The sequence below is a fragment of the Callospermophilus lateralis genome, chromosome 6 (genome assembly GCF_048772815.1).
Source record: "Callospermophilus lateralis isolate mCalLat2 chromosome 6, mCalLat2.hap1, whole genome shotgun sequence".
Taxonomy (NCBI): Eukaryota; Metazoa; Chordata; class Mammalia; order Rodentia; family Sciuridae; genus Callospermophilus; species Callospermophilus lateralis.
The window spans coordinates 77,933,894-77,947,502 of NC_135310.1; the positions used below are offsets into that span (position 1 = coordinate 77,933,894).

Below are 13,609 nucleotides of genomic sequence, written 5' to 3' on the forward strand. Positions count from 1 at the left end.
CCAGATGTTTTCTGGGACCTATGGAGAAACTACAATCGAAGACTTTCATGTTGTATGTAAACAGTTAACAATTATAAATAAGACAAATAACTGTCAAATACAGTATTGTCTATGTTGTATCTTAAAATATGTACCCTCATAATGTCCTAGGCTGGGTTCAAATTCAGGGTTCATTAAAACTATTCAGGGCATCACACAGTGGGAAGGCAGAAGAAGTCCCGGACCTCTGCTGCCTGCCTCCTTCTCTTCTTTTTTCTCCCTGAGTGGGTCCTTCTAAAGGGGAGGACACATGAGCCAATAGGTCCAAGCTCATCTACTAGCTCTCCCCATAAACAGCCCTGGGTACCCCTTGGACAGAACTATATTTGGGGCCATTTGAGCAAGGAATTTCGAAGTTTCAGATAATGATAACATGGTGCTAAAGGAAAGAGGTGGCCACGTCTTAGACTTGTGTACTCCTCACCCTGTGGGAAGGGGCTCAAGAACAGTTACATGGTACGCTCCAAGTGTGGAACCTGAGGGCAGATGCATCCTTTGTCCACATCTGAGGGCCATAGTGCTTTTCCCTAATCAAATCTAATACATGTCTTCCTGACAATTCTATTGCTGGATGAAACTATTCATCTTTTTGACTTGATAATTTCTACTCTAGCATTTGAAAGAAAGAATTGGCTACAGTAAATATACAGTAAGTATGTAAAAAGAAATTTACTAAATTTCTTTTAATAAAATACATATTGTATTAAGGGAAAAAATTAGAAAACTAAGGGAAACACTGAAATACTGAGGATAATATGATAATTGGGCACACTTTTCTCTTAATGTTAAAAAAAAACCCTATAGCTTCACTTCTAAAAAACAGGATTTCACAAGACCAAAATAGAAAACATGGGCAAAGTCTTCAATGGGAGAAAGAACAGAAACAACAGTGGACTAGTTCCACACTGCCTTAAGTCAAGGTCTCCTTGAGCTTAGTGAACTTTTAAAGCATTTAGTTATTCTTCTTTTCCCACACTGAAGAAAAGCAGTTTGAGGTACTATATATATATATATATATATATATTTGATATTAAAAAGCTTGCCCAAGGTCTCAGGGCAGCTGGAGAAGATATGAGATGAACTAAGAAGTTATTGGGGCTTTGTGCTTCAACTACATAGTCTTTGTTTAAAATGTTGGAGAACCAGAAAATATCATTCTTTAGGGTCTTCTTGTTTATGGAAACCATGTTAGTACAAGCATAAATATTTGCAGATTATTCCTCCAACCTTTAACCTCCCTACTGACTATTTAATGTCCAAATTAAGGAACCAATTTATCAGGTCAAGATTCTTCACAGCTACGCTTCTTTTTTACTATTCCCATTTTTTATTGTTCTAACCAATTATATCTTTTTTAAAGCATTATAACTTTGTTACCTAAATATCATTTATTTATGTCCTAATTCACAGTCTATTTTTTCTCATTTTTTTCCTATAAAAACTTCCTAAACCATTGTAGGCATTCAATTAATGGAACTACACAGTAAAAATGCCATCTATGGAAAAGGAACAACCACAATATCAGCAGCAATTAAAATGCACATACATAAATACCTAAATATGTCCACATGGAACAAACCACAACCTACCACCACCATTCAGTACAATACAAAAGACATTCTATTTAGAAGTTGCCACAATCAGGCCAGAAGTCAGGCCAATTTCTCTTTGCTAACTGTTTGTTTTAAGACAGGGATTTAATGAGTAGTGAATTTGATGGCAGGGAAAATGTTCAGAACATCTAAGAACAAACTATATTTAAGAATGTTACAAATGTTTATTAACATTTTGAATACTGATAAAATAACTCAAATTAATGAAGTCAATAGGATATCTTCCCACACTGAAAAAAAGCAGTTTGAGGTACTATATATTTTTTTAAAGTATTAGATAACATGTATTTTGTTTAATTATTCAGTGTTTTCACTAATTTTGATAGGGCTTTTACTTAATTCCCAGTAATATAGTTTTATTATCCTCACCCAAACCATGTTTGCGTTTGTGTGTATATTCACAACCTGTCTTTAAATACAAGGGTTGATAAATATTAAAGGCATGTCTTTTTAAATACTGGAGTAAAACATGATAAAGCAGAATGCTCAGAGATTAAGAATTTACACATGATTTTTAAGTAGTAGAATTAAATTCACAATAAAACATTGATTCCTTTTTGTTTTGGCTAGTATTGTTAAAAATACTCCTAAAATGTAGATGTTTTACTGATGCAAGTGAACTGATGTTAGCTGAATCTTTCAAAAAAAAAAAAGAATTTTGTACAATTAAACATCTTTAAATTAGAAGAAAGAAAGCTCTTTCTCAAAGAATGGATTCAGCAGAGCCCTTGGACAACAAAACCATTTGGCAAGACTGTCACTAAATTCGATCATTTCTAAGCCTATTTCTTTCATGTTCCATAACTAATAATTCTGCCAAATTATATACTGAAGTGTTTCAATCAATTGAATTCTAAGTTTTTAAACTTCTCCTATTTCATGTTTTAATGCAGTACAGAATTTATTACTCAATTACATACTGCCCTCATTTACTCTGTGTTTCTTCAGATTTCTTATTCAGGCCATTGTAATAGAAATGAAAATATGCTAGCAAGATGCCAAAATATCTTACAGTTATTGTGAAGCAACAACTTTACGACAGCTGGGCAAAATAGACAATTTAAGGATAGAACAAAGACTCTCTTCCACACATCACCTGCTTGCTGCTCTCATACACGCTGCTGCTGTGTGGTGCCATCCCCCATGGCCTTCGCCCCAATGTGAACTTTGAGCCTCCAAAACCGACATGGCCAGCAATCTGTGAACCCACTTCAAAGAAAACAGTCAATGGATACTGTTAAGTTCTTTGGAGAAAATAAGAAACCTGTCCAACCTCAATCTGTGGCAGCTGGAGATCTACTTCACTCAAGAAACTGGGAGATCTATCTAGATTGATTCAACATCAAAATTAATGTGTTCTGGAGGCTTTTTCTCCTTCAACTTTCCTTGCTGCCTGCAAGAAGGAACTGAGAAAATGAAGTGCTCACAAAAATCACATGCCTATTGTTAAGATGCTGGATCATTAAAAGTCAGAAGCACAGAGCATCCGAGCTGCCTACTGCAGATGCCTCCTCTTCCAGCTCATGGAGTTGGATGAGCTCATCCTAATTACACGGAAAACTGAAGATTCAAAGAAAAAACAAAAGAAACATAATCTTTACAATAGTTATTGGAAACTTTCTATGAGATTGGAAATGTATTCGCTGTGAGGTGTCATTTTGAAAAAAGAACATCAATATAAATGACAGCCTCAATATGAACTGCCCTTTGCAATAAAGGAAACATGCCTCGATCCCAAATGAAAAGGACAACTTCCTTGGCGAAAGAGTAGGCTGGTTGTTTTCTCCTTTAAAGTTTGGTCCACTTTGCTAAGTAGTAACAAGTTTTAGTAGAAGCTGGGAATGATATCTAGTTTTTGATAGGACTATGATTAGTCAATTGAAACTAGATGTAATTCATTGACTTATTTCATAATATATTAAGTAAAAGCCCCTCCTGCAAGATTCATAGTTCTAAATTATTGCAAAGTTGGCAAATCACTAATTCATTGGGGCATAGTATGCCACAGCCAACCCCATTAAGCACTTAAATATTTATTTCAATTTCGTAATTGCCGATCATAAGACATACATACTGTCTTCTAAACCATGCTTCTTCCATCCCTGTTTTAAGAGATGGGAAATTAACACAGTACAAGTGAACTCTGTGGGGGGTATTGTGAAGGCATACCATCAGAGGAAAATAATGATCAACTTCAAAGATATGGCAGTAAATACCAATTATGGGCAATAGTTACTTTAAATACTACTAGATATTGTATCAGAAGAAAAGTGTGGGTGAAACTATAAAAACTTAGAAAGGCAGTTAAATACCAAGCAGAGACAGAACACATTTTTCATCAAGTTCATGTTTTCACATATTTTGCTTTCCTTTAACAGGGGCACTATCACTGACCTTTTCTGCTTAAACATGTTCTCAATAACTTTCTAGTGTAATAGCAAATCATTATCTTCCTCCTATCTTATAGAGCTTTATAAAAACAAATAAAAAGCATTCAGTTTAAGATGACCAGAGGAATAAAAATAAGTTAACACACACACAAAAAAAAGGATAGAACAAAGCACAATGAAATTTTTATCTGTTACCCACAATATTTATTAATTTCTAATAATTATGAATGACTACCCAGGGTAGCAAAGAGACATGGATGCACAGATATGGGCTGGGTCTAGGGAGATAGGAGAGAATGGTTCTTTGTATATGTGCAAGAACATCTGTTTATTGCCAGGATAAGCAGCTTACTTGTAAAAACACATGCCCTACAGAAAGTGTGAGTTAAATGACTGCTTGCAGTGTGTAAAGGAACACACTTAACAGTAGAGACAGTACTCCACTGTGTGTTTGCATGTGTGTGTGATGTCAGCAGCAAAGAATTCCTGATAGAACAGGTTAAACAACATGAAACTGCCATTTTTCTAGGGAAAAAAATTGTTAAATATCAGCAATTTCAGATGGTTCAATTTGAATTTAAGACAGTTATAGCCAGGAACAGTGACACATTCTTGCAATCCCAGCAATTTGGGAGGCTAAGGTAGCAGGATCTCAAGTTCAAGGCTGGTCTAAAAACTTAAGTGAGATCCTGTCTCAAAAACAATTTGAAAAGGGAGTGCTGGGATATATTGTCCCTGGCTCAATCCTCAGCACCATAAAAATGAAACCCAACAAACAAAAAACAACAAAAACAGTTACAGATTTTATATGTGTGTGTGTGTATACATATAACCTAAGACATACATGTGTGTTGCCATATCAAAATTATGACACAATTTTAAAAAGTAATTTTTAAGGCTAATTTACTGTGCTGTTTGAATCTTTAAAAGTACCTTTGATATCCATGTTAAAAGCAATAGCAATTAAAATTTTACACTGGAAATAAAAATAGCAACCCAATTTCTACTAATTTCTGACCTTTTACAGGTTCTTTAGCTCTCTCTCTCTCTCTCTCTCTCTCTCTCTCTCTTTCACACACACACACACACACACACACACACACACACACCTGCTCACTCATAATCTTTATCTCTGTTAAGAAAAAATAAATGAAAGCATTATAAATGGAAGTCTGATTCCATTAGTACAATTTAAAATATACCTACTACATTTGGATTAAAGGTAAAAAAAATGAAATAGTAGTTTTTCTTCTCTGATTGATGTTTCTTTGCTATATTTGAATCTTTAATGAAAATAAATTCTACAATTATTACGAGAAGACATTTTATTAAATGTTTTCAACTTATGCTTCTTTTCCAACTTCAACTCTTTAAGCTTTAGAAACTTCAATAAGATGAAGTTAGCATATTAATCTTTTAAAGTCAATCATTTTAGTTATATACTCTAAAAACCTAAGAACCACATCATGGGCTACGAATGTTTGAGGTTCCAACAGCAAGTTAATTCTAGTATTATAATGATGTAAATATTCAGCTTTGTTAGTGAATAAAATAATCTCTAACTTTTTTCATAACTTAAAAAGGTAAAGGAGAAAAAAGAAATTACCTTTGTTATTTCAAAAAGAACTATCACCTACAATCAAAGTCATTTTCAAAAGCAAAAAAAAAAAAAAAAAAAAACTGCCTCACTAAAAAATACTTCCATGGTTCCAATGTCACACAAGAAAGGCATAGCTTCCTTGCTTGATGTTTTTTTTTTTTTTTTTTAAATGGTAGTGCAGTACTAAAGAATTTTACAGCATCAATTGAAGAATTCATGGATAGCCTCAGGAAATCACAGAGAATACCTGAGTTAACAGCCATTCTATTTCCAAATGTAGGTCAGTGTTGGTTTTCAGTCTTACTTATTTTTTGGGACTTGGTTTTTATCTGGTTTGCTAGGATTTTTCAATTACTACATAACAGATAATTTCAGGGCATGAGATTTCATTCTAACAGCATCTCTTTATTTTCATTGTCCCCTTCCTATGCTCTTCTAGATCATGCTATCATCCTCTATTGTCCCCTCTTCCTCTCTAATACTACAAAATTCAGACGTCCTGCCCTAGTAAAATTAATCTATTTAAATTTTTCATCCCCTTCCTTACATTTTTCTCTACAATCTGCAAATACCTGGCACAATGTGTCCAGTAATGATATGTTGCCAGACCTGGAACGTCCTTCATAATTTTTCATTTTCTTCAAAGCCATGGAACTCACTTTTAAAACACTTGAAATTTACCTCCTTAGGTAGTCATTCAATATCAAACTTGCTTGAGGCTAGTTCAAATTATGTTCAGTCTGTATTATATAACTTGTCCTGTTGGCTTATTTCTTTATAAAAGTATTATTCAATCTCAGGTTTGTATATGTTCTCTATTCTACAGGAAAAAATAATTTTCCATACTGATCCCACTTCCTGACAGAATTACTTAAAATCTTTGCAATTTCCTGACTTATGGGTATGCCTGAAATGGATGTTCTAAGTTCCTGGGATTTCCTGGGTGATAAGAGTATCTTTTGTGTTAAGGAAATGACTCTTAGGAGATTCCTGGATTGCCTTAGGATGAGGGCTAGTTGCCAGGGAAACCAACCATGTGATTAGAAAATTGGAACTTCCAGCTCTAGCCCCCCAAACTACAGAAAGGCTGAAGGTTGAGTTGATCAATAATGCCAATAATGGAATTAATCATGCCTGTGGAATGAAGCCTCCAAAGAAACACAAAAAGGTAGTTTGGAGAGTTTTTAGATGGCTGAAAATATGGTGGTGCATTCTTAGAGGGAACGGAAAGTCCACTCCCATTCTCAGAAACCTTGCTCATCTGCCTCTCTTTCATTTAACAAATTATAGATAAACTATCTATATTCTTTGCAATATCCTTTTTATTTTTTAATTTATTTATTTGTTCTACTAAGTTATATATGACAGCAGAATGCTCTTCCATTCATTGTACACAAATGGAGCACAATTTTTGACTTCTCTGGTTGTACCCAAAGTAGGGTTACACCATTTGTACAATCATACATGCACCTAGGGTAATGATGTCCGTCTCATTCCACCATCTTTCGTACCCCCATGTCCGATCCCCACTTCCCTTTGCCCCATCCAAAGTTCTTCCACTCATTCCATGCCCTACCCCTGCTTTATGGATTAGTATCCACCTATCAGACAAAACATTCAGCCTTTGGTTTCTTGGGACTGGCTTACTTCGCTTAGCATGATATTCTCTAACTCCATCCATTTACCTGTAAATGCCATAACTTTATTCTCTTTTATTGTTGAATAATATTCTATTGTGTATACATACCACAGTTTTTTTCCATTCATCTATTGAAGGGCATCTAGGTTGGTTCCACAGTTTGGCTATTGTGAATTGTGCTGCTTTGAACATTGATGGCCATGTCACTACAGTATGCTGTTTTTAAGTCCTTTGAGTATAGACCAAGGAGTGGGATAGCTGGGTCAAATGGTGGCTCTATTCCAAGTTTTCTAAGGGATCTCCATACTGCTTTCCAGATTGGCTACACCAATTTTCAGTTCCACCAGCAATGTACGAGTATGCCTTTTCCCCAACATCCTCGCCAACATTTACTGTTGTTTGTATTCGTGATAACTGTCATTCTGACTGCTGTAAAATGAAATCTTGGGGTAGTTTTGATTTGCATTTCTCTAAATTACTAGAAATGTTGAACATTTTTTCATGTATTTGTCGATTGATTGTATATCTTCTTCTAAAAAGTGTCTGTTCAGCTCCTTAGCCCATTTATTGATTGGATTGTTTGTTTTTTTGGTATTAAGTTTTTTGAGTTCTTTATATATTCTGGATATTAGTGCTCTAACTGATGTGTTTGTAGCAAAAAATTTTCTCCCAAAATGTGGGCTCTCTGTTCACCTGATTATTTCTTTTGCTGAGAAGCAGCTTTTTAGTTTGAATGCATCCCATTTGTTGATTCAATAATTTTATTTCTTGTACTTTAGGAGTCTTGTTAAGGAAGTCAGGGCCTAATCTGACATGATGAAGAATTGGGCCTAGTTTTTCTTCTGTTAGGTGTAGCGTCCTTGATCCACTTTGAGTTGATTTTTGTTCATGGTGAGAGATAGGGGTTTAGTTTCATTTTGCTGCATACAGACTTCCTATTTTCCCAGAACCATTTGTCGAAGACACTATCTTTTCTCCAATATGTGTTTTTGGTGCCTCTGTCTAGTATAAGATAACTGTATTTATGTGGGTTTGTCTCTGTGTCTTCTATTCTGTACCACTGACCTACATGTCTATTTTGGTGCTGCAATATCCTTTTTGATAAAAAGCTAAACATAAATAAGTATTTCTTTCAGTTCTATAAGGTATCTAGCAATTTTTTGAACCCAAGGAAGGGGTAATGAGAACCCTGATTATAGGCAGTTAGTCAAAAGCACAGGCTTGTAACAGATCAGAGTAAGGGTGGGACTAAGCCCTTACCATGATGGGTATGCCTTAACTCCAGTTAGTATAAAAATTGAGTTATATTATAAAATAACCAGTTAATGTCAGCAGAGAATTGGCTGTTGGTGGACAGAAACCCTTACACATTGTAGTGATAGAAATGTTCTGTGTTGAGTGGTGAGAGTAGGAAAAACAATTCGGTTAACTCTAGCTTATATAATAATTCAAAATATTTATAATAATTTTAAGTATTTTAAAGATGGTAAACTGTACATATAGTTGGCATCTTTTATTTTTAGCAAAACCCTGAAGAAACGAATGCTTGAAAGTCTAAATAAAAAATGGACATCTTCATTCAACATACCATCATCACCTAATGATTTTGTTAGACCTAACTAAACATTATGTAGTAGAGTATGAAATTTGACCTTTCTGAAAATTAAAAAAAAAAAAAAGGTTTTAACAGATAAAACACTTCCTAGAGATAGAAGGACTTCTTTAGCTCATCCCAAAGCAGCCTTCCAAACTCTGATACAATTCTGCAACTAACAACAATTTCATGAATGTAACCTTAATAAAATAATTGCACAGCATACCTGTATCTTTCTTTGGAATAAGTGAATTATGCTTCTCCAGTGGATGGCCAAGACATTTCCAAGATATATTCTCTGTCTTTTTAAAGACAATTTCTATTTTTCCCACATTCTCAACCACTCGAACTGAAAGGAACATAAATTCCACTTGTATTATTGATACTAAAAAGATTTTAATTAAAACCAATCTTTCTCAAATAGTCAAAATGTTCTGATCTTATATAAGGACACCACTGATCAATGGTGAAAAAAAATAAAATTTTGCTCATTTATAAACAATTGTTTATCCATTATATGTTACATTCAGCTTACTTTATTTTAAAAATTCAGATTGCCTTCTAATAATGTAGGTATTGACAGTTTTCATACAAGCTTAAAAGTCATGGCAGCTAATCAATACACAGCTTAAATTTAGATTTTTTTAATAGGGATAACACATTTATGTTACTATTGAATGGATCAACAAAAATGAATTTAATTTATTCCTTTTAACATTTCTTAGTTGGAACCTGAGGAATTCTTGTGAGTAAATTCAGTAGAAGGTTAAGCCTAAAAACAAAAATAGCTTCAGGAGAGTATCTTTCCAGTAAATATGGGATGGATTTAATAAAATACATGTGAATCTTTGAAAATTACGAACCTTTTAGATTATATTTTTTTCTTTTTGAATGATTTTAACAGTCTAGAATATAGGTATAATAATAATAAAAATAGACTTCTATATACATTGATTTAAACTTGATGAGATAAACATGCTTTTAAAGACATTAAACATATTTAATGTTTCTTTAGAAGCAATGCCTCTGCTCATTGTAAACTTGGAATCCAGCAACAATTTAACAACTTTCTAAAGCAGATTAGAAAATGGATTCAATTAAATGATTACTAATTTGAAGCTTAACCAAAATAAGAATAAGATCTTTATAGAGTTTACTGTGTTATATGGAAAAGGGAGACACTGAACCAGTATAATGTACTATGTGTACCTGGAAACCAGAAACTACGATTCTTCCATTGTTAAAAAGCTGTGTAACCCACACTGCACATTTAAATGCAACAATATAAGTAATTTAATATGTTTTGTCAACATTATCCATTAACTATATACATCTAAGAAAAATTTGTCTGACCTAGTAATGTTTTTATGAGTGGCATATCAGTAGTACAGCAGAGATGAAGAATAGAAAGGAGACAGGGTTTTTTTTTTTTTTAATTAAGGAGAAAAAAAAAAGAGTTGAAATGAATAAGGACAATGGAAACAGGGTTGTGGAGAAACCAGGAGTATATTTTAAAATTGGCATATGTGTTTATATAGAAAATATCACACCTTTATTTTGTAAAATGAAAATATATACAAGCAAACTAAGACAAATGCAGAGTTCTTTTTTTCTTCTCTCTCTTACATACATATTTTTTTGGTAACTTACCAGAAAAATCTTCCTGAACCTCATGGCTTAGCCCTGGGATAATAAAAGTATATTAGTTAAAATCCAAAGTCAATTCATACAGTTTATGAACACTATATAAAATCATTTTATGTTACTACTTCAAATCCTTCAAAACTAGAAAAACACTCTGAAGAACTAAATGAAAGATATAATACACAATCATAGAATGTACTGACAATCCAACAGAGCCAGTAGGGAGTAGACTAGGAAGGCAGCACCTGACTGATGCGTGCTCATCCCAGTGTGCACATGTGAACACAGGGCAGGCCTGAGTCTAGCTTGGTTTGTCTTTTCTTGGTGCTTTCTGTAAAGCTGACTATCCACTCAGTTACCAAAAAATTTTTTTCTTGAGGATCTGTGTGTACCAGGCACTTCCCAAGTGTTGTGAATACAATGGTTAATAAAATAGGAAAATCTTTACCTTTATGGGATTTATATTCTGGAAGGAGGAGATACCAGAAATATTTTTACAAATATCTGCTCTAAATTTCACTATGTTAATATGGCTATCTAGAACTAAAACTAAAGAAAAAAATTGTATACTTGCACTCTTTCCAATGCAGTGATGGCAATCAAGAGTTACTTAGTTTATTTTTTTCTTTGTTTCTACCTGTTCCACCTATTTATTTATTTTTGTGGTACTGGTGATTAAACCCAAGAGTTCTCTATCACTGAGCTATATTGCAGTCCTTTCTGAGACAGTTTCACTAACTTGCTCAGGTTGGCCTCAAACTTGTGATTCTCCTGCCTCAGTGTCCTGAGTCACTAGGATTGTATATGAGTGCCAGTGCTCCCACCAAGAATTGCACAATTTTTAATGAAAAAAAAATTTATGTATGTGCTAGTGTAAGGGCCTTCAGTTTCCCCTACCTTAACTGTCCTGACTTAGAAATACCAAGTGCCTTGACTGCTGTGGGACCCAGCCAGCTACATGTTTTCCTCTGGAGGCTAGAACCTATGAAGGGGTCATTAATATTCCCAGGCACTGAAAAAGTCTATTTTCCAAAACATTGAAAGAAAGTAGCCCCAGCCCTGAGCCAAATTCCTCAAGAGCTTTTATAAATCCCATAACCCAATCCCCTCACTGAAGATACAGAGACAAAACATCCCTTTCTCTCTGTTAGCCTCAATTATATGCTACAGCCCCTCTCTGTACATAAGCTCCCCTAATAAATGTTTAGATGGACCTCTAAACATTGCTTGGATAGCAATTAATGATTGCTACTTTGGAACTCCAATCAGCACCATCTTGAGACAGTTTGGTGAGGCCAGAGGGTGGGGGGCACAATTCCCTCACTCCTTTGCTGGAACTCCCTGCCTGCCAGTGCTTTGGGGGCACTCCAGGGATGAAACAGCTAGATGTACTGTTAGCTACAGTGTGAATAAAATTAATTACAAAGTGTTTGAAAAATAACAGATGCTAACACAGGGGTTTTACTTAAGGAGAAATCATAACAGTGATAACAACTAATATAAACTTTTGTACTGTGATTAAAACTCTCCCATAAATGTCAATTAGAATTGTATGGTTGGTGTTTGACCATGAAGATACAGGCAGCTGAAGGATGTAATGCAAACTTATAGTCTGGGCCATTATGTTGCAGCCTCTGACTTCTCATGGCACAGTTGGCAAGGAATGGACCACCTAGTGACAAATGTTCAGTAGGAGCATGTGACAAACAGGATTCTAGAAACTTACTTGTAGGTGCCAAGAACAAGAGATTCATCAAAGCTAAGCCAACAAATATTGATTCTGGTCACATCTAATTATTTAAACTTGGAAAGGTGAGATCATACTGCTATTTGTTAGCACTTTTATTAGCATAAAGAAATAATAGGCCAGAAGCAGTGGCTCATGCCTGTAATCCCAGCACTTTCAGAGGCTGAGGCAGAAAAATCTCAAGTTTAAAGCAACCTCAGTAACTTAATGAGGCCCTGAGCAACAAAGTGAGACCTTGTCTCAAAATTAAAAAATTTAAAAAGTCTGGGATGTGGCTCAGTGATTGGGCACCCTTGAGTTTAATCTCTGGTACCAAGAAAAAAGGGGGGGACGGGGAATCAAATCTATCAAAAATGACAAACCAAAGTAACAAAAGCAAATAAAATATTAGTTACCTAGACTGTAGTCCAAGTCATTGCCATAATGAAAGGAGCTGTTTTCATTGATAAAAATATGGTACTCACCAATATGTATAAGATATGAATAATCCTTGATAATTGTTTCTGCTCTAAAGGAATCATTCTGATGATCAATTATTATTGAGTCTAAATGGATATCCTTTAACAGAAAGCATAAATAGAAAGATTAAATAGTTACTTTCCTGCCAAACTTCTACAATTCTATTTTTAATGTTATCAATGAAAGCTCTCCTGGTGCTACTTTACAGATCCCCACACTAACTGCTACTCCTGGGTTTTTTCTCTTATACAACCCAATTCTTTTCTTTCAAAGTACATTGTCACAATTTAAATTATATATTTTTCTCTGTTTAATATGTACCTTAATCAGCAGTCTCTAAACTATAAAATAAGAGACTATCTTTAGAGTACTTCGAGACATCTAGTAGATATTCAATAAGTATTTGATAAACAAACAATGTGACAAAAGATTAGAATCAGATCAGAAAACAAGATATGTGTTCATTTTAATTTTTCCACTATTTTATGATGCTGGGCAAAATACATAATCTCCCAACCTCAGCTCATTAGTTCATTAGCAAATTCTTAGAGGTTTCTAATTTTTACACAGCCTTGATGCAAAGTATTTTGGTACCTGTCACAGAGAACTCATTATTTCATGAAGAATCCTTCCCCTTTCCCTTAGCCTTCCACCCTCTATGTCCCATTGCTATTAATAGTAGGAGTGGACACTGCCCTCCTGGTTTTAGACTATGACAGGAGGCTACAGCAAGAAGTAGAAGGAGGCAGGGCAAGCTGTGTCTCTGGCCCTCCTGGCTCTATCAAGCTCAGGCTGGTTACTCCTGCAGAATGGTTAAACCATACTGCAGGAGTCAGAAGATCCACTGGTTCAGATGTGATTCTGATATCACAGAAGTAGAGTGA

General features: G+C 34.6%; 1 protein-coding gene across 4 annotated transcripts in view; it reads right to left on the bottom strand.

Moving 5' to 3' along the window:
• The window catches only part of Cyb5r4 (cytochrome b5 reductase 4), an 87,171-nt gene that overhangs the window by 33,355 nt on the left and 40,207 nt on the right, over positions 1 to 13,609 (bottom strand). For all 4 annotated transcript variants that reach the window (XM_076858457.2, XM_076858454.2, XM_076858456.2 and 1 more), the window contains 3 exons: positions 12,731 to 12,824; positions 10,526 to 10,558; positions 9,102 to 9,224 (listed from right to left, as the gene is read on the bottom strand). In XM_076858457.2, coding sequence (XP_076714572.2) covers positions 9,102 to 9,224; positions 10,526 to 10,558; positions 12,731 to 12,824 — 250 coding nt within the window. The remainder of the gene's footprint in view (positions 1 to 9,101; positions 9,225 to 10,525; positions 10,559 to 12,730; positions 12,825 to 13,609) is intronic.